Here is a 22,454-nt window from a genome sequence, read left to right as displayed (position 1 = left end):
AATTAAACGAAATAAACATTTGAAATATATGAGTTTGTATGTAATGTATGAATATAATATACAAGTTTCACTTTTTAAATGGAATTACTGAAATCAATCTACTTTTTCATGATATTCTAATTTTATGACCAGCACCTGTATACTTCTTCCTGCTCCATTTCTGACATGAAAATAAATTTGTTCCATTAAATTTTGTGGGTTTTTTATATTTGATCATGATGGCATGGGTGAAATTAACTAATTTAAAATCTAATACATTTCATTTAAACCCTAAAGACAATAGAAAAGTTTAACATCAGTTTCATAAGTAAAATAAATCTCTGACACTAATTTTCAACTCCGCCAAAACATTTTTGTGTCCTCTCACTCCCTTGTGTATTTGTGCATTGAAATTAAACATTAAGTAGGAATAAATTATATCTTAAAAATATTAATATAACAGCTATCATGTACTTGTTATTATAGCAATGTGATATTAATTAAAAGGCAGTAACAAAAGCAGTCCCATTTAGGTTTTTAAATTAAAGTAATTAAATCATGTGATCCAGTTTTCAGATTTTGTTTTAAGACCATCATCATGTGAAACTGTCGAATTTTGGCTCAAGGTTATCTACCCAGTGAAGTGAGTTTTTTTCTGCCAATAATTTGATGCTAGAACCTGAAATTCAATAAATATAACTATACAAGTCAATCACAACACACTCAAGGAGAAAGAATCAACATTTTCACTGTTGGCACATTGAATAAAACGAAGCTTTCATTAACATTCCTGTCTCTTTGTGCACTCTTTTTCCCTACAGACCTTCAATAAAACCTCCCTCTCTCATTTTTTTCCATTTATCTTTTTTAGATTGCTAAAGTATAAAGAAAAGCAGCTTCGGGAGTTCATTGTGCACCCAGCAGATGCAAAGTCCCTTGAGTTAAGGTTGTTCCTGTAGAGGCCCTTTATGTCTGACAAGTTGATAGCTGTTACCGAGGCACGCAGGTCCCTATTTGAAATCTAAATGATGAAGGGAAGAAAAGAGAAAAATATATTAAATCTATAATTAACTCAGTGAAGTTTTCAAGCCCCCAGGTATATTTCTGCTTTTACTAAGACTCATTCAACAGCTTATAGTTTGCTTAGTTCTTTTAAACAGAAAGTAGTTTTATTGTTCCACCGTCAAAAGTTTAAGGTAAACGAGACATTTAGTGGGAAAAAAAACAAAACTCAACATTAAATAAAAAAGACAGAAAATGATCAACTGTCCTTACATTAAAAACTATGTAACCGAGCCAAATTCGATATTACCTAACAAAAGGGAAACAAGAAAATGTGAAATTTTTAACTTTAGTTTTATGTTATTTTTAGTCAGACAATCAAAAGCTTTGGCTTAGTCGGAATTAGTCAGAAAGAAATAAACTAGCAGGTTTAATTCTACCATGAATTCTGTGGTGATAAATCCTACCATTTAGACTTATTGTGATGGAGAAAACAGACATGTTTTATATCCCTTTTGTTTTCTCTCATTCCTACATTATTTATTTATTTTTTTTCCTGAAACAACTGGAGAGATTGCAGATGTCACATTTTTGTGACGGACATGTCTGAGATGCTATCATCACCATGCTAATCACGGCAAGAAAAAGAAAAAGAAAGGGGAAAAAAAAAGGAGAGGGGAGGAAGGAATGATTTAATGATTCCCTACAAGAATATGCTGATTGCAGTCCATTTTCTCAATTAAGATCTATTGTTGCGTGTTCTCTCCTTCGTACAAAGACACCAAAGAATATGAGCGCACGAACACAGATGCAGACACAGCTCAGTAGCAGCGCCACGGGGGGTTGACCGCAGGAAGCTCCAAATTAGAAAGAATTAATTTGGTTGAAAAATGGAGCTTGATTGGTGACAGAAATCAGACTGCAGCATGTGTGTGAAAGTGTTTGTGTGATAAAAAAAAAAGAGAAACATAAAGAAGAACTCATTTATGCAGATATTCAAATGTTTTTCAAGGTGATTTCATACTAAAGCCAAGGGATTAATTGTGCCCTTCTTTTCTTGATGTAGATGTTTCATTTTTGCAATTTAAGCTTGGAATGTGAAGCAAGTTAAGAGTCCACAAAACTGCAAAAGTGTGTTCTAACACATACAATACACACTGTGTACATACTGGCATTTCTAAATATTTACATACCATCCTACTTTGTGCATTTTATTCTATAATTTTGAACTTTGATTAGTGTGTTGGTTGGAGTACATTCACTGGGATAAGGTTAAAAAAAGGGTAAAAAAAAAAACCAAACTTTATTTTGCTCTGGTAATAATTCCTAACAGAGTGAAATGAAAAGTGTGTATCTAAGTGGCACCTATGGCAAAGAACAATCGAATTCTTAAGAAGTTCCTACAAGTTAACAAAGAGCTTCTTTTGTATTTGCTTTTCATCTCTTTTAGAAAATGAAAGCCTGAAAATTCTGCTAAATCGTGTTCAGCATTCATACAGCCGTGCTGAACACGGTTCATGCAGATAAGTATGATTTATGTCGATAAATATGAAGAAAAGTAGATGTGCGTATCCAACATAACATAATGTGAGAACCAATATAATTAATTTTGGCAACATAAATGATTTTTTTGGGGGGTTTTAAGCGCTAATCTTGGTAGCAAAGGCATAATTCTACAATAAGGTATATGTAAAAAGAAGCAGGGTTAGGTGCACAAATTAAACTTTAAAGTATTTTATTTTGTGGGTGACTTTTGAAACAACTGATTTATTTTGGGGGGGTCTTTGAAATCTTTAACTTTAAGTTTCTAAAAAGTGCCACATTTCGCCGTCTCTTTATTTTCTGAAAAGTTCTGTCAAGGTCAAAGAGAAACGTCGGAGACGTGGGAGTATTGTATACTTTCTTCCCTTCATTATACTCAGTGAAAATGACAAATCCCCAATGATTGCAATCTAACTCAGATTTCAAGCGAGTGCTTGTATCAACGTGTTGCGAGGATAAATGTAGCTTTAACAGATCGCATGCTGGTGTGAGTCGCAGCATACCTCTGATTACAATTTGGGATTAATCTATAAGGGGAGGCTTTTCACTCTCACAAACCATTTATCATGTGTGTGCTTCTGTCTAACAGGATGTGTTCCACTGTCCCCTGCATACACAGGATACACTGATATGAGTATAATGTTTCCAATCTCAGTTTGACTGCCACTGTTAATAAACCAAAATGATGCTGTGATGAGCTGACACATCTCTGTGGTCACAGGTAGCATTACTTTAAACCTTGTATTATAAAACATACACTTTGTAATTAAGGCTAATTGTTTCAAAAGCAAATAGATAACTTTCTGTTTCTCCTAACAGGCTTTATGTCTTGACACAAACCCACACACATCCTTTTATCTTTGTGTGCTCAGTTCAAATAAACACGTGAACCAGAAAGAATCTGCCTTAACTGGATTAGTGCAAATAATCTGATATCTGTCCCTGTTCTCATATCAGATAACCATAAAAAGAAAACATATACAAAAGAGGAGAAAGGGGATGAAAGATGGCTTGACTCCAAACTACCTTACTGGAGGAATACGTCACCACACTTTCATCTTAGCATACAAACAAAATCAAATTTTTTAATAATCGACTTCTTTCTCAAGCTGTATATTTAACCCACAGAAAAAGTCATTTAGGAAAGGGCTGAATTGTAATGTTTCATAGATTTAAGAAAATGCTGCGTGGTAAGATAGCAACCTAAAAGTCAGCTTTAGGTGGTGGCAACAGTAAAAATATTAGTAAAAATGAAACGGTAATAAAACTGAACATTTCTACAGAACATGCTTCAAATGTGGAAGCAGCTCCGGAGATTTATCAACACTTTCGTAAACTCGTTGTGACAAAAGTGTGACTAGATGGACAAAAGAAAAAAAACGAATTGAAGAAGTGTACTTCAAACTGTGGTGTGGAAACACTAGGAACTGCAAAATCAATAAGAACTTTGGTGCACGAGTGCTCCACACACACACACACACACACACACACACACATACACAAAATATAATAGCTGTGAAGGATTGAATGTTTTAAAAGCCATTTCTGATGTGTTGACTCAAAAAAACAAATAGAAATCTCTGTTTGGTTGCAGCACACTGCTACATAAACACAGATCCACAAATAAAAATAAGACTCACTCGGGGGAGTCTACAAAGAAAATAATTCTGCTTGTCCTTCCCAGGACAGAGCTGGAAGTCAGCTCTCTGCGCACAGAAACGGTTGCTGGGAACTGCATTCAGAAGTAGACAGAAATACTGGGGATCCCGGTGGTATTACACGTTTCAAACACTTTGGGCTGCACTTTATTTACCCTGAAAGGTAAACCGGACCTGCAGCGCCTCACATGGGGCAGATGAAATGTACAGATTTCAAAGAAGAAAAACGAGGTGGATGTGTGGCATTTGAACGCCACACCGTTTTTTGTTGTTTTGTTTTCTTCATGAGCTGCAGAAACTAAAGATGCCACAAAGGAGACAAGTGAAGGAAATACATGCCAACGTCTTTCACTGCAGTAAAATATGAAGCCGTTACTTCAAAATCCATTACAACAGCTTGTTCCAGGACATATTTATGCCAAGGTTTTTTAAAAATATCTAGCTGGTGTTTGGCTGTAGGACCAATTACTGTTTATAAGAAGTGATCTTTAACCAATCAGATTGATAAGATATAAAGTCATCCCGTGGCTGTCAGATGTTTCAAACACGTTTGACCATAGATAAATATCTTAAAGCCTGGCAAAGAGATTCTCATGTGTATGTATACGTTCACATAATCTTTCCTAAGACAATGGCAAATTGGAATAAGTTAAATTAAGTTTAAACCATTTTGTCCACATATACAATGACATCATGAGAAAATTCTAACTTTTTAAGTATTAAAAAAGTAAGTTCAAAAAAGGTTCAAAAGACAGACATAATATCCAATTAGACAAACTTGTTCAGAATCAATAAACTAGGCTTCATAGTTTGGAAGTATAGTCCACACTTCATATGGCTACAATAAGCAGAGTACTTGTCGCAGATAGTAGCAAAGAAATAAATAAAACTTTGGCTAGACAAATTAAGTATATTTTAAAATTAATTTTTCATTAATTTTGTTGTTTGTTGTCTTAGTTAGTATGGGACATTATTAAGATGTACAAACAGTTGACCATTTTTGCAAACTTACTGACAAAAATCCCTTTTTTATGTCCATTTATTCAAACTCACACAAATATGCACACATATCCTGTCAATTAGGTTTAAAAAAAAAAGCTAATTCCAGTTTTTTGTTGTTTCCCCCCTAATTGTGCTTTTCAATGACTGTAGCTTTAAAATACACAGAGAGAATAAGAGAAACAGAACTGCTGTTTCCTAGAAGTGTAAATGGCACATCTGATAAATTCTGATTAAACTGAGACGAGCTCTGAGGATGACGTTCAGCTGACATCTACAAAAATAATCATTTCTGCTCGTCTGATGTCTCTGATCAGCCACAAAACTATGGCCACTGACAGGTAAAAAAAACAAGACATTGTTTTCCGCATTCCGCTGAGAAAAAGCAAATACATCCTGGCATTTGTATGGATGTTACTTTGTCACATGGTATCCTCTTAATTTTTTTTTTTTAACAGACTAATCACACCTCCCACATGACAGTAGCCCCTCCCCCCTCTTCTCTCAGCAGGAAACAAATGGGACGTCCAAAAACTGCCAAGAACGACTCAAAGAATGCCACAAAACAAGTCTGAGGTGTTCACCAATCCTCCAGCACTCTCTGTATACCAAACTCATGAGATCTAATGGGGTTTGTGGTAAGCAAAGTCTGAAGAATACCCACAAACCACACCGATGGGGTCTCTAAGGATCTCTGTGGATTCATCTCCACGCTCCAGAGGTCACTTCTTTGTTAGTGCCTTGACTGAGTCAGAGCTCTTCAGGTGGCAAAAAGCAGGATTGCATCTTAGGCTTGAGGTCATATTGTTATGGCTGACGGCTGCCCTGCCACACATGATTTACTGCTTTGCACACGCTTAAATGCTTGAACTCACACACATCTTATGCGATCTTATGCAGCTTTATTGCAAAAAATAAAAAATATATGTGGACTCTCATGGATAAAATTCTAAACTGAGAAATATACAATGAAGAGAAAAAAAAAACAGAAAATAAAAGGTATGTTTTTTTTTTCATGTAGCTACTCAAAAAGGAACTCCTGACAGCACAATGCAATCAACTAAAATGTCAGAGAGAAGTGGCCCATGAGAGGCGATTGGGCCTTTAACTGCTCCAATCAGCAAATGGTGCTATGGGGCTGTCGACATCTGTCAAGAAAAACAGGCTGCACATAGGGGGAAAGGGGGGGAAAAAAGTGTGCTCTTGTGTGACAGAGGGAGACAGAGCACGAGCGCTGATCTGTATGTGTGTGAGAGGGTGATCTTTAACGGGGGTAGTGGTGAAGTTACTTGGCCTTTTCAGCTTCAATCACAGCCATTCAGCATGATGATGTTATATAAGTGCTGGTCTTCTTTAGAAAGGGAAAGACAGCAGGGTATTATTTGGCCTTTACTTAAAAATGATGGATAAATATACTTCTGAGAACTGGCCCTCATCACCATCATCACACCATTTGTATTGAGGCAATAATCACTGTGACAAGAAGAGTTACAAAAAAAAAAACTTCTTAGAAAAGAAAAGGCAATGGGAACTTAACAAGAAAAAATAAAAAGAATTTAAAGGTTAGAAATAGGAATTGAAAATACAGAACCAATAAAGAAAGAGAACATTTTCTTATGAAAGTATTTTTTTTAGGTACTGGGCAACTAATTGCTCTGAATAGTTTTAAAATACATCAAAAGAGAGACAAAAAGAAATGAAGCTGCAACAAACGAAGACAAAATTAGGGAAGGGGTTGGAAAGGAAAAAGGGTAAAAGTGGGGACAAAAGCAACAAAAGAAAATGACAAGTTGAAGACGACCATTCCTAGCTTTCTTTATGTAGGTTAATTGACTGAGGAGTTGAAGCAAAATGAAAAAAAAGAAGCAATGATTCAATTCACTGCATGGACGTTAACAATAAAAGACTTGGAAGCATACGAAATGATTCTTTACGTACACACAGACCAAGCGACTGTGTCATCCTAGTATATTTCTAATTATCAGTTAATTGTTATTCGCTATCATTAGGAGGGTGCTTTTTTAATTGTAATGTAGCCAAGCAGAAAGTCTACCTATACGTGAGGGGGACAATTAGCCACCTCCATTAACCCCTGGTTAATTACAACCTCCATTGCTGCTTCCCACAGCACTTTTTTATACTTCTTTTTACCCCTCATATCTATCCCCAGGCTTTCATTCCCATCTTTTTTCCCCCTCTTTTTTAATATTTGGCTTTGTTTCATTTATCTATGGTTTAAATCATCCTTAATATTTTTATTCAAAGTATACTGTATATTGTGAACATTAGTTTGTCAAAAAAAAACATACATTTTATTATTTCTATATTACAAATACCCTACTTTTTTGCCTTCACTGTTCTTCCATTCTCTGCTTATATTCTATCCTCCACGTTTCTTAACAATTCTTATCACATTAGAGACTGAGAAGGCTAAAACAGAAGCTGAGCTACTGTAATGCAGTGCAGATTAAAAAGGGAAACCAACCAAAGTTCTGTTGGTAACAAAGAAGAATCAGAAACTTTACACTACTTTGATTTTCTGGGTCAGTATTAAAAAAGTGGATCATTCAGATCCTTTGAAGTGGGGTATGTAAAAGATTATCATCAATTAAGATCCTACGTGTTGTAGAAAGCTCTTTAAACAACCTCAGTTTGGACAAAACTGAGTTTAGTTCTGAGCAGACTGATGAGCTGATGGCTGGTCTGACCAGAGCCAATACCAAAACAGACTGCTGCTAATTTAAAACAACTCTAGTTTTACAGTGGTTCAAGTGAATGCAGTTTTATAAGTTTTTACATTGCTGTCAATTTTGCATTACACAGTATTTATGTAGAACTCTATGGTTATTTTCAAGTGCAAAGAGCTGTAAAGCACTTCCAATGCAGCCTGGGAGCACTTCTGACAAGAATTTCATGTTTTTTGCCAGAATTACCGTGTGATATGAACCCATCTTGTTTCTGAAAAACTCGAAATGTCTAGTATTCTACTAAGCTTTTCAGGAGGCAGAGTTGAAACAAATGAAAAAATTACTGGATGAGCTACTGACTGACTGATGACACAGCTTTGAAGAGCTGGTTTGTAAGAAGGCCACTTGGTTGGGCCTTTTCCACAACAGAATAGAATTTATTATGAAAAAAAGGTTAAACAAGTATTTTTCAGAGTAGTTAAATGCTTGAGAGATGTTGTTTCAGAAATTAAAAGAAAGGTCTTTGGGGTTTTTTCTCCGCAGAGGTCTTAACTACAGCGTATATTAGGCAAATTAAATCCTCTGAAGCCCACAAAAACACAGCCAGCTTTAAAAAAGGGGCTTGTTGAAGGTGACGTACATGTTGTTTTTTCAGGAATTTATCAGTTTTGAAAACAAGGCACTATCGACAGATAACTTGAACCAGAAAACACACTTGTTTCTTTGAAATTGAGGTGTTAAAGCCCCATTATTTAATCAATTTGACAACTTTTTCAGTAGCTATTTTCTCTGTATCCAGTGGACTCATCTGCCAATCAGTATTCCATTCAGCTTCTGTGAGTTTAACTATCTGGAATCACACCACAAATGTATATATTGTTAAATGATGATGGAAATGTTTTGTTATTTTAACCTTTTTTGGATACAAATAAATCACAAGCAGAGATAGCATAATAAGATGCCACACTAATTGAAAAAAAAAGCTAGATAAAATTAAAATATGCATATTCCATTGAATTGCCAGAACTCAAAAGAAGAAATGTGGAAAAAAGAGGGGTAAACAAGGTTCATTGTTCCATTAGAAAAGACAATAATGACTGATAGAATTAGGTTGCTAAAGAAGACACAATGGTTTTAAATTGACTCATTAGAGAAGAATAAAATGAACTGAATGATTAGAAGAAGAAGTCTGCAGCTAAACTGCTTGGTAAGCAGAAAGAACTGCCATTTAGTTTATTAAATTAAAGAAGTATGGTTTATTCACACAGAGGATGGCAGATGAGACTATCAGGTGAAAAACAATATGACAAACAGGAAATAGCTCAAGTATTTTACTTTTGTTTATCATATGTGTATCATTCTCCTTATGGTGCTTTTAGGTGAAACAAGCAGAATCTGGGTATTAAAATAATCTGCAAAGACAAAACCTGACTGTGTACATCAGATCAAAGTCTTCTCTGCATACCTCTAGGTGTTCCAGGATGTAAGGTGGGTTGGTCATCCCCAGCCTCAGCATGGCTCCTTCAGGAATCTCCTCCACCAACCTCCACAGTAACGTAGGCAGGTCTGTCCCGATGTCTTTACCATAAGCACCCGTGTCCTCACTGGTCAACCAGATCTCACACACTCCCTCTGGATGGAGATAAATAAATAAAATGGCATTTCATAAAAAATATGAGGTGGCTGTAATTTTATTTTTTGTCTTCTCAAAGCTGGACTGATAACTTAACTGTGTTGTTTTAAATATTCAAGTTTTCAATCTGTTCCTGAGAACTAACTCCCATTTGGGTATTCTCTCCTGTGACTGTAGCTGAAAATACACTTAAGGGAATCTCACATTTACATTTCGTTAATTGAAGTTAATGTAACATCACCAGCTGTAGGTAATAAACATTAAACCTCTAGGCTGAAGCCTGGGGGAAATTTGAATCAGAGTAATCAGTTTTATATTTCACACTGAGTTGGGTTTACTTGTTTTTACCCAAAAGGTATTTTGTAAAAAAAAAAAAAAAAAAAATCAAAAACAGGACAGAACTTTTATCAATATTTGTTCACAAATTTGTGCTAAACTCAGTGTTCACAGAGCCTCAGAGACTCTAAAATTTAATTTAAATTCCAATAGCACATTTGAACTTAAACTAAACTAGATGGTGACAAATCTAACCCAAGCTGTCCAAACAGTTCCTGAAAGGGAAGGTTTTACATATGGTCAACAGCATAAGTACATTTGGTTCATAACATCTTGAGTATTAGTATACAGAATTCAGTTACGTGTTTTTCATTTTACCAGTGTTATCAAGTGTGATTTTTTTAAAAGTCCTACGGTTGTTTGGTACAGTCAAAGGTAACAAAACCATCTGCCCTTTGTGCTATATGACTAGCTTGTGTGTTTGTGGAAAAAAAATCAAAAGCAATCAAAAGGCAAGAATCCTGTCACTTATATGAAGCTGTGTAAAGTGAGTAGATGGTCACAGCAGCTATGTTCAGTGACTACTTTTCAGCCTTGAAATGTTGGGACCAGAATTGCTCCTAATTTTTATAATAACCTCAGTGGTGATGCTTAGCTTCTTGCCTCTTGTGCAATCATGTTTGTCAATGCAGGGGTCACTTTTTGAACAGCGTGGAACTATTTCAAGGTTCTGATTATTCTTTGCACTGTGGCACTGTTCCATCAAACCATTTAGATATAACTTGATCACTTTTAATCAGCTTGTGAGCAGTGACATTGTGTAACCAGAGGGCATCAATAAAGTTACTGGTGGTGACCATGATATACTGTATACCAGGGGTCGGCAATCCTGGTCCTCGAGGGCCACCATCCTGCATGTTTTACTTGTTTCCCTGCTCTAACACACCTGATTCAGTAGTTTAAATGACCTCTTCATGATCTGCAGAATCCTGTTAATCACCCATTGATTCAGAGAAACAAGTAAAACATGCAGGATAGTGGCCCTCCAGGACCAGGATTGCCTACCCCTGGTGTATGCTATATATGATTTAATGAAATAACTGCAGGGAAATGGTTAAGACATATCTGTTCTTTTTTGTAACAAATTGAAAAAAAACATACTAACAAATATTTGGTAGTAGCCTAAAGAAACTTTGACGGAATTAAATGAATATGAGGAAGCCAAATATTTAAGCAATATAGTCAAACTACTCAGCTCCCGAACCAGCCACCAGCTGCTTCTAAGTGCTGTTATTTCTTTACATTACTAAGTTCCTTGTTGTCAGCATCTAAAGACAGACAGCAATTACTTATTGGAATACAGAGCCTCCTGAAATTATATCAATTCCTGATCATGTAAATTTTAAAAAGAACCTGAAGAAATCAAGAATAAATAATGAAATTATTTAAAATTTATGAAATTGGTAGATTTATATTTTTAGTGAAGATTGTTATTGTTTGTTTTTGAGGTATTTTTAAATAACTGAATGTTTGTATTTTATCTTTGTTGGTCAAAGTATAATTTTATTGTAATGTTTCTGGCATGGACCCCAGGAAGAATAGTCTCTACTACTGTAGAGACTAATGGAGATCCGTAAATAAACAAATAAACAGAAGACATCAATAAAATCTGCTTCAGGACCAGAAACTTTCTAATCCAACAGAATGTGCAATTAGTGCTTTTTCTAGTAGCTATAGGCATTTTTTTATTCTTAAATGTCTGCTACTTCCCCTTAAATCACTGTACATAAATTTTAAATATGTAAAAAGTGTTTAAGAAATGTAAATAAAAAGCTCATTAACATAACAAAATTAACCAAATATAAATAAAAACCAAATAATAAACATGGAGGTTTAGAGTCAGACGACATTATTACCCAAAAGCAGTGAACTGTTAAAAGACAGGGTTTGTTTTACTTTAACTTAAGGCCAGTTACATTAGGACCAAACATGAAGCATCTTTTTCTCTTGCTGCAATTGCAAAACCTCAGAGAAAACTTAGTCGGCAAGATCGGTGAAAAAAATGCGGATGCTCGATGGTGGACTTGAACAAGAGTCTCCTGTGTTCCAACGCTTCTCACATCCTCCTGAACTTATTGTCTGAGCGACTGCAATTTCCTGTGTCTGCGTCAGAACTGACACACTGATGAGTGTATCTGACTGCGTTTATTATTAATTTAACACTATGCAGGCCGAAGATGATGAGGATGAGCTAATGGATCGGATGCTGCCCGTGGGCCGCCAGTTGATGCTCACTGACCAAAATGCTTCAAGGTTTTGGCAAAACCCCATTGTGTCAGTGACAAGTGATAAAAATACCCAACTTGCAAGCAATCGTTTCAGGATCGGGAAGGTCACATGCAGCAAGAGAGGTTGATCTGCAGGCATCATAGTTAATTAGCACAACACTTACTGCTACAGTCTAATGATCTGTCATTTGGCTGCATATCTGGAAACAGTCGGTTGTCTGCTTAAGCTATGTGTTAGGAGATAATATATCATGCAAGCACGCAAAAATAGATTTGCACTTAAAGAGGCATAAGTCAAAGAGCACGTACACGTGCATAAAGAATCTGCACAACCATTATTATCATTAACTGTGCAGGGACAGACATAAAGATGCCATTTAGATAGGAGAGATGATGTTTGGCTAATTGGACAGTGTGCTGTGTGTGTTTGTGTGTGTGTGTGTGTCTAACCAAGAGAAACAGACAAACTACGTGTTTAAAGATAAACATCAAATGATGACACTGTAACAGTCAGGAGATGAATAAAAGGGTTTCTGGTGATCATCATCATAGATATTAAGATGCATTGCAGATTTCTGGAGTCATCCATGTCAAAAACAACATCAAAACCAGCCAGCCAATCACACATGCTCAGATAAGATCAAGCACACACATACAAAGAAACGCACAAACACAAACTACAAAAATACTTTTCTTGCCGCAATACTCAGTAATAGCAGCACTCATTAATTCTTTTTATCTTTTAATAATTCTTTGCTAGTAATTTTCTGGGAAGGTCAGCTCTCTTTTAGCAACATCTCTCATTACAGATGTAAGAGCTATCTATCTTTCTATTGAGGGCCACCCAAAAGCTTTAGGTCAAGCTCCATGCAGGGACATTTTATTACCCTCTACAATTATTCATAATTAAAGAGAATCTCTGTTAAAACATAATTAAAGTGCTTTGCCAGAGCACATTTTGTTATCCATAGTTTGTCATATTTGGAATATTTTAATCCTAAAAGAGAGTGGAGAGAAATTCTCCTGGCAGTAAATGTCAGTTTGTGTGGGAGGAATTATGCCAGTCTAACTGCCATGTCAAGACCTTTGACTGCATCATCTGCATCCTGGGAGTGATTATTTTCCTACATTTAGCACATCAGCAGTCATTTTTTTTAATGGAACAGGTCTGTCCCAATGGAGTCTTGGCAAAGTGGTTGCATATGCAAGGCCAGACCTGTATTAATTTGGTCCAAGAGCTGAATTAGTTTCTCCATAAAAACAAAATTCCTGAGATTCCACCAACACAATGCTGCTGAGATTAGTAAGCATGTGTATTGTCTGCTATCACATATTTTTTTGGTGACTTCTTTGTTAATTATGTTTAGAGGAGAAGGATGCTTTGGAAAAGTCTCATGTTTACCCAAGGCCACAGGCAGATGTAGATCTCCAGATAAACTCAATAACCTGCCCAGTAATTTGGCCTTTGGCTTGCCTCTCAGTTCCTTTTTATTAGGTGTGCCAATGGTGTTATTGTTGGCCAGACATACAGGAAAGGTAGCCATCAGGAAATGCCTGCTTGTTCTTCTTTCTCTATCTGGTCTGATACACGCTGTACAGCTGCTTCCTATGGGCGCATTTCACAGAAAGGCTGCAGTGGTACAGAGCGAACATTAAAAAAAATAAAAATAAATTTAAAAAAAAGACAGCTACTATACATTTATTAAATTGAAATTATTTTCATTAATATAAATAATTCAAAGCTAAAGTTTAAAAATAACATTGTGTGTTTATTTATTTCCAAAAAAAGGGACACTGATAAACATTTAAACAAGTTAAACTGTAAATGTGCCTGAGTTAGCCAAAGGCTAATTTTCATCAGAAGTCCTTGTGCCTAATAGGAGGCATCCATTCTGTTTAATAGCATATTTTGGTATTACATTGAAGCTTTGTACTGAAAAAAAAAAAAACTCAACAAAAGGTATATTTCATTTCTAAACATATCCTTTGGTTTAAATAAAGGTCTATAGCCACACAAAAACACCAAAAAAAAAAGACCTAAAACGCTAAAGTAACCTTACCAGGCCTATACGTGGTGTTGTAACAATGTCATCAAAATACACTAAAACAGAAAACCAAGCATGAAGCATGTACATAAAACCTTTGCTTGCTGGGTGTGAAATGTAAACACAAGAGGAAGAAGACACCCTTAGATCAGAGGTGAGGCTATGATATCATCCTTTTTAAAAAAGGTTAAATTTAGGCTGTCTAAACAATATCACAAGATCTGGAAATCGTTTTTGGAAATGAACATTTTGGGGCTCCAAGAAAGCTGTTCTGAATGCAAGGCTGAAACAATAAAACTTTAGCATATTTGTAAAAACTGTTCCTGTGTGGACAGCTGATTAAGTTGGTGAGAATAATGTGGAGCATGTGAGCTGGTTCAGTATCTTTAATGTAGCCAGACAGTGAAAGTTTTGGTGGTGCTGTTCAGTTGCTGACCCTGGCTCATAATCCTAACACCAAATGAGTCATTTAAATAAGAGTTTTAAGATAAAATGAAGTATACAAAAATATAAAATTATTGTTCTTATCTATCAAAAAACGAGTTTTGTATTTGTTGATATTGCACACCCTTCTAGGCCAAGGGCTAGACACGTCTTAAAGCTATTAATACTAAAAACTCTTAAATAGATCAATGCAAAAGCAGTGCAACACTATGTGAAAAAATACGGACTAAAGATGAAAGTATAAATATAATGAAAATAATACATGAGCAGTGAAGGAACTACACTGTATAGGGTTCAGGCTTTCAGGGTTGGAACAATATAAAGACAAAGAGACCGGCAGGGAAAGTGAGGAAACATTTTGTATTATGACGAACTTCCATTTGTCTTTGTCCAAGAATAACACATCAGTATGCCTGACCATGCAATACACAAATCAAACAATCATCACTTCAATTCTCTGCCAAATGCTTGTTTGCTCTCTGTGTGCTTGTGTGTAGGGTTAGTTTGTCTGCCTACAGCAAAGAGAATATTTCTGCCTTGTGAAGATATTCAGGCCAATCCTCACAACTTTAAAGGGGTTTTAGAGATTCGTGACTTGCTTTTGAATGTCAAAATAAAGTTTAAGAAGGGGTTAGAATAAATCTGAAGAAAAATAAATGAAAGTCTATAGCTGATACCCTAGTGAGCCAATGGAAGCTGAGCAAGCGTGTGGCAGGGCGAATGTCGTTTTCACTATAACTTCTGGGAGCCTAAAGATATCTCAGTTTCTTCAGGCACGGAGCCAGGGCTCTGGGTCAGACAAGAATATCTCACTTTTGAGATGTTCTCAGTGGGTTTACAAGTGAGACAAGACAGGGAAATCAACTTAAAAACAAAATGATCAGTTCCACAATCCACTATATCGTTTGGCTATGACACAGTCTTAAACGTAACATAGCTGGGACCAGTACAAAAGGCAGAATGTACACAAACTGAATTACAACTGGATCTGTTTACATTTTGTGGGGGAGCTCCATGAAATGACTTTACTGGCATTATGTAGGTAAAATGAAAATAATGAGTGCATGCCATGATGAAAGGGAATGAAACAAAGATTGTGGCGAAGCTCGACATCCAACACATGACAGAGGTGGTCTGTGAAAAGCTAACAAACTGAAGAACAATGTTGAGGCCAGCAGAGTTTGTAATTTCCAAAGAAGCATTTGAAAGAATATATTCTGTCAGGAATACTAAGCCTCTGCTGCTGGAACTAACTTTACTGAAACTAACTGAATAACATTATATGTTTTTAACACTCTTTTCATTAGGTTTTCCACATTTTGGATCAAATACAAAGGAAAAACAAGCTACTGCATGAACGTATCTAGCTAAATGGTTTCAACCCCACTGTCTGTTTGTGTCTACAACTGTGTTATATATGAATTGTGTGAATGGATTTAGTATCTCTTTATCACTCTCATATATGCGTGGGTTTAACATCCTTTTTATCTTAATCTTTTTGACATGATGTGCATTTTGATTGGCTGCCACAGGCTGTAGTGCAAATTATATTTTAGATGCACATAAATATAATCACATTAAACTGTATGACAACCTCATTTCCAATGACACTAGTTAACACACAAGAAATGGTGCGTGTCACAGTATAGACATTTAACAACAGACTTCACTTCCTTTGGTTTTTTGTTTGTTTTGTTCACTGTTTTGTAGAGTTAGTTTAATTTAAAATGTTTTTTCTTTAATAAGAAACAAGACAAAAACCAAAATTATAAAGAAAAAAGTGCATGCTTAAGTATTCACTTACATGATTTTAATACTTTTTAATACTCCTTTTTGCAACAATTACAGTTGAAAGACTCTCGGTATCTGTTGCTTTAAACCTGGCACACATCAACATTAATACTTGTGTCCATTGCTCAAGGTAAAATTTAAATTTCTCCAGCTCCTTTGAGTAAACTGAGGTCTGCTAGTAAACAGTTTTCTTTATGTCATATGATAGAAAATCACAATGTATGGGCTCTGGTCATTCTAAGATAAGCAAATATATTCAATCAAGCCATTTTGTTGCTTTAACAAAGCCTTTATCTAAACCTTTATCGTAGTCCATGTTATATGAAAGACGAACATGTTTTTGTAAAGAAACATTCTTACAGATGTGAAAGAACTCATAAACCTTGATAAACCTTGCAATCACTGTACTTTGCTTTGGAGGTGGTATTGTTGGGATAATAGTCTGTGCTACTTGCCAACCTTGGAGTTTTGGCCTCATTTGAACAGAAAACCTTTAGGTTGATGTTTGGGCAGTCTTTAAGAGGTTGTACTCCAATTTATGTTTTGAACAACCGCAACTTGTTACTTCTGGTTTCTCTCTGGTTAACTCCTATCCTACATGTTCAGAAAGCTTTTGTGGTCCACTCTGTTGTAGGATTATTGTGATGCCATCTCATTGTATAAGAATGAATATATTGATGCTCCAAAGAATATTGTTTGAATATTGTTGTCAACAGAGTTGTCAACATTGTTTTATTCATCCAAAACACATTTAAATGTCTACAGGACTTTGTCAGATATTTGGTTTTTATTGCCAATTTGGTGATGCTTATTCCTTAGTGGTGCTGTACAATGAACAATTTTTCACCACACAGTTTGAAAAACGTATATGAACTTTGTCTTTGTGACCTTTCAATGAGCACCTGGAAGTTATGTGTTCCAGTTAAGATAAAGCTGAAAATGTGTGTGGTAAAGATGCACATCCCGCATTTCCTTAGAAATGTTAAACTATGCCATCAGCAAAAACAGTGTTTGTAAGATATTTTCTTAAACAAGCTGTGATTCTTACTTTCTGTTGGTTGAGGTGTCCTATTAATATTACGCCAACAACATAACAGTTAATCATGAAGGAGGTGAAAAAATTCAAGGGCAACACTGAACATTCTGCTAAATATAGGATAAAGCAAATTAATACTGTTGGATTATGAAACAATATGTATGAAAATTATCAGACACTGCCAAAGTCTTACAAAGAGGAGTGTTTTGATCTTGACTTCAAAAGCCACTTCAACAATAATGATGACAGTTTTCAATTATATTATTTAAGGAAATCTGAAAAGCCGAGATTTACAAAAAAGAAAAAACACTAACCTCAACTTTGAATAAAATGTTTGGCACTATGTTTTGTTAACAGCAATTTGATGCACAGTGGTTGGTGCATCATAGGTTGTGGCTACTTTGATACCTTGTGAATTGGGTGCTTATAATCCTAAAGGGAGCAGTGAAAAAAACCATAACGGTAATAAGAACAGGGTGGGAGTACATATTTTGAAATTTAGACACAGCATGCATAGAAAAATAACCAAATGGACCAAAAGACAATGGTTTATCAATAGGAGATTGTACAAAAAATCCCCATAGCCTTCATTCAGTGATTGCTTTGTATTTTAAAATAAAATATCAAAATTGTATGTCTGTGTTGGACATTTTGCCACATTATGTTTGTTATAAAAACTCAGACATTAGACTTCTTTTTATGTTAAGTCCAGCTAGTTCATGTTTGTTAGATTTAGTTGAATGAAAATGCATTACAATTACTTTTCTAGCAAACAGTTATCTCTTAAATGCAAAGTGATGACATTAACAGAAGCTGCTCCTTGGACTTACCAGTTCTTTTGTTTTACAAGAAAATGCATCAGACAAAAAACAGAATTTGTCTAAAAGACGTGCAATAATAAAATACAATAGTTGGTTTAAATGATAATCTTTTCAAGAAAAGACTTGCTTCCCCATCACATGAACCACACACACACACACACATAAACCTCAATTATAACCAAGCAACACTTTTGTACAGTGCCAGTGACTGGAAGGCCTGTCTGACCTTCAATCACATTAGTCTTTCCTCTCCCTTCCCCCACCAATTGCTTCCCTCTGGCTATCTTCTTCCACAGTAAACCTCCCAAGTCTCATACAGGCACACAGGAGAGAAGCGGATGTTGTTAGTTTTTTAGACTTGTCATCTCCATGAATCACTGACTCTTTTCAATAAACCACTCAGCTCAGCTTCTTCTTATTCCTTTTTAATGTGACCCACCCACTCAGACAGTTTATTTATTTATTTATTGTTTTGTAAAAGACTAAGGAACACTAACTTTTTTAGGAGTATAGTTTATGCAGCTTTCGTCTCCTTTTTAACCTCTGCTTTGAAGGATTGGCCTACATAATTACCATGGTTCTGTCACTGAAGACACATGCATGTTAATTTATCGGCTTGGTTTTTCAAAAATAACTTTTTCCTTGAATTTAAACTGAATAACTCTCCCCTTCAACTCTTAAACTTTTCTAATATTTTAAACACTCGAACAGCTCCACACCGCAAAAACACACACCCATCGCACTAACTTACATCACTTTGTGAACAAACACCACACACGAGAGTTTAATTGCTGTAATTAACCAGCTTAATTTAGAGCAATGACTGTAACTGTTGATGTGGTGTGTGGGTGTCTTGGCAGGTAGCATAATCATCGTGGATTAACCCGACACACATGTTTACATGCAATCATCCTCTCTCAGGCAAGTTTACTTACTACATGCATATGTTCATGCTTTTTGACATGTTTATAATGCACAGGCATGTGTGTGTCCACATGTGTGAATGTGCATGTGTGACTTAATCGGCAGCCCACGCAATCCTTCAAATAACAAAAAAAATCAGCTTTAACCTACTTTCACACACAGTTTGAAACTATAAACATGACCTTTTGTGTGCGCCTGTGGATGAGTTAGAATGTCTAGATGCATCAAAGCTTTAGTGTGTCTGTGTGCACCCATTTAGGTCATGTGTGGTATATATAAAAAGAAAAGCATGGTATAGCATTTATGGGTCAGACATCAGTATAGATATATCAAAGATAACTGATAATTGAGAAGGAGGTTGTAACATTTCAGCATCTAAACATGTGTGGAAAACAAAAATGTCTGCATTAATGCAAGTAAGTGTGCATATTTACAAAAAGTTTAAAAAGAGAAAGAAGTTACAGTATATCAGCTAATGTATCATTAATGGGGGTTTTTGTGTGTGTGTGTGTGTGTGTGTTGTCAAACAGAAGCTTATTTTGGAGCTTCTAAAGCAGATGGACTGCTGCAAGCAAGACATATGGATCTGCAGGGAATCAAAACATCCCTTTAACTGACTGAAATGCTGAACACAGACACACACATGACAGGATTGATGTAAGTGGACATATAAGTTTGATACGTGACACTCCTTTTATGCTCTCATACACCAAGTCAAACTAGATCTGAAGTTAACTGAAAAAAGCAGGTTTGTCAAATCTATTTTACTAATAAGAAAAAGTTCATAAATTGTGAATGAATCTTCGTCACACAATGGAGTCCAAAAATATTTGGGCACTAGAGTAAATTAATTTAGGCCTGGGGTAATGAATATAATAACAAAAACACATGAGAGGTTTAGGAATTACAACCTTTTACTACAGAGAGCTCTGTTTTGAAAGAGTCTAAATGAAAAAAACAAATACATTGACTTCATTGGCTTATTAGATAAATGCAGGCATCAGCTGTATATGTGTGTGATATTTAAGACTGTATATTTCTGTTTTTATCTAAGAAAACTCTTAGATTGTTAAGTTATAAAGTATTCGAGGCGGCTAAGTCAACTGGCTAGAGTGGCCCCAATCTGTGGAGGTGATCAATGTGAGCTTAGTTCAGCCTTTTGATTTAAAAGCAAGCGCAATAAAAACAGCAAAAACAGTGTTGCAGACGATACTTAAAATGTACATTACAATGAAGCATATGAAAGAAGTGGGAGGGTGACTTGTAATCATGTTGTAGTGACAAGAGGGAGAGGCTGCTTTAATTCAGAACAGTTTTGTGCTAGTTATTACAATGCCTCGAGGCACTAATATTAAGCCTAAGTAGTGAATATGTGATGCAGTTGTGGTTCTATTGTGTTTGAACGTTTATGGTTCTGATTTTGAGATCTAATTGGCTAAGAACAGTATAGACTTCAACAAACAATGGGGCAATTTTTGAGAGGGGTTCAGTGGGAATTAGTCAAATTTATTCAGTGTTCTTGATGTGGGGCATTTGTAATTATAAATATGTCGGTTGGTGTGTTGTGGAAATTTACTAAAAATCATTTGTGCCATTTAGGAAAGCCACTTCTCGTGCAACAAGACAAGTGCTACATTCACAATATTATGGCTCCAGGAATTACTTCCAGTGTCTTGCCTAAAACTACAGGCAACGATTACAACAAGGCTAAGGAACAAAGAAATAATCTTTGCGATGCTTACTGTAGCTGCAATTCAGAAGTCATAGAATATTGTGCACATAAATAAAAGTTAAAAAAAATAATGTGTCATTGGTAAAAATGTAATGTAAGAGTTTTACAGAGTTTATAATGCTTTGCTAAGTTGCACAGTTAATATCGATACTTTTCAAATGTTGTATTTTAGCTCTGACTTCAACGGGCAAGGAAGATATACTGAAGTTAAAGTGCTGCCCTTACAATAGAGAGGTCTTCCTTTCATGAAGAGGTCTCTATAAAACAGAAATTGTAAAGCAGCAGGAGTGGTTGGCAAGATGCATAATTGGTACAAATAGAGAGTAGATATTTTATTACACCATAAATGTGTAAGCAAGAAATGAGTGCATATGACAGTTTATAAAAAAAGCCCAAACAAGTGTGTTCCTTTTCTTAAACTGTTTAACTAGATTGCCCATGTGTAATAAAAAAATGGATCACATATAAGAGATGATAAATGAGAGCAATAGTGTGAGAAGACATTGTTTTTCGATTAGCAATGTTTAAATACTTCTTGTTAAATGCTGTCAAAAATGAAAGTTTTCAGTGTCTCAATGTTAGAGTTATAGCAGAGGAAAACAAGTTAAAGATCAAACTCTTACAACAGGAACACTTGAATACATTCGTCTGCTAATTTATCAGTTTATAAAATCATTTCAGAAAAAAAAAAACAGCACTTTCCGATGAACTAACCCATACGAAACAAGGACTAATCCTAGTGTCTTAAGAACCGACCCAATGTCAATCCATAAGATAATGAACTTGTATTGTGCAACATTAAAAGCCAATGACTTGAAGTTAAATGAAAGACAGCCGGCTGAAGGGACGATTGGATTACAGAGAGTGTAAGTGAGGAGGGAGTCAAAGAAAGCTACAAGGGCAGATCTCATTTCTGTTTGATTCAGAGACCCCAGGAACTGCAAATGCTTCGGGCTTTAAGTGCACACACACACACACATATACGTCTCAACACTGAGATTATATATGGAAATGAGTTCCTATTAAAAAGTCATTGAAGTGGTAATGGTTCATATCTGCTGTCAAGAAGTCAAGACAGTGGACACACACACATATGCACGCACACACTCACACACACAAATATTTTCAATCTCAAAAGATGAACAGGATCTAGACTGACACACAACCGTGCACATATTTCACTACAGTTGTGTTATTAATCAGACATAATAAGATTTAACTCCTTTCAATTCGAGGCTGTTGACCTAATTTCTGTGAGCGCTGTGTGACTGTGTTGCGTGTGAACATGTGGGTCTGTGCAGGCATTAATTTGATAAATAATAATATGTCTGGTCAGTATTTATGCTAATATATTCATCAGCCACCAGCAGGCCTCATGTTTGTGTTTGTTACTTCATTTAGCTGACGTGTGTAGTGTGTCTGTATATTCATAAAGTTAGTTAGTGTAGCAAAGCATTTAACAACTCTGCATTTGTGTGTGTGCGTGTTGTAATGTTAGTTTATTTAAATAACATGCATGTAATAATAAAGTATTGTACTATATGTACATCTTAGTATTTTTATGTAAGCATATGAGGCATTTCCCATATTAGCATTT

At 35.6% G+C, this 22,454-nt stretch overlaps 1 protein-coding gene across 1 annotated transcript in view; it reads right to left on the bottom strand.

Annotated features, from left to right (window-relative positions):
- cdkal1 (CDK5 regulatory subunit associated protein 1-like 1) overlaps positions 1–22,454 on the bottom strand; it is a 210,724-nt gene that overhangs the window by 81,346 nt on the left and 106,924 nt on the right. Inside the window, exon 9 of the mRNA XM_017409794.3 lies at positions 9,333–9,499. Coding sequence (XP_017265283.1) covers positions 9,333–9,499 — 167 coding nt within the window. The remainder of the gene's footprint in view (positions 1–9,332; positions 9,500–22,454) is intronic.

Source organism: Kryptolebias marmoratus, linkage group LG16, assembly GCF_001649575.2.
Source record: "Kryptolebias marmoratus isolate JLee-2015 linkage group LG16, ASM164957v2, whole genome shotgun sequence".
Taxonomy (NCBI): domain Eukaryota; kingdom Metazoa; phylum Chordata; class Actinopteri; order Cyprinodontiformes; family Rivulidae; genus Kryptolebias; species Kryptolebias marmoratus.
Note: the sequence above shows the minus strand (reverse complement) of the source record. Positions and strands in the feature narration are given on the sequence as shown.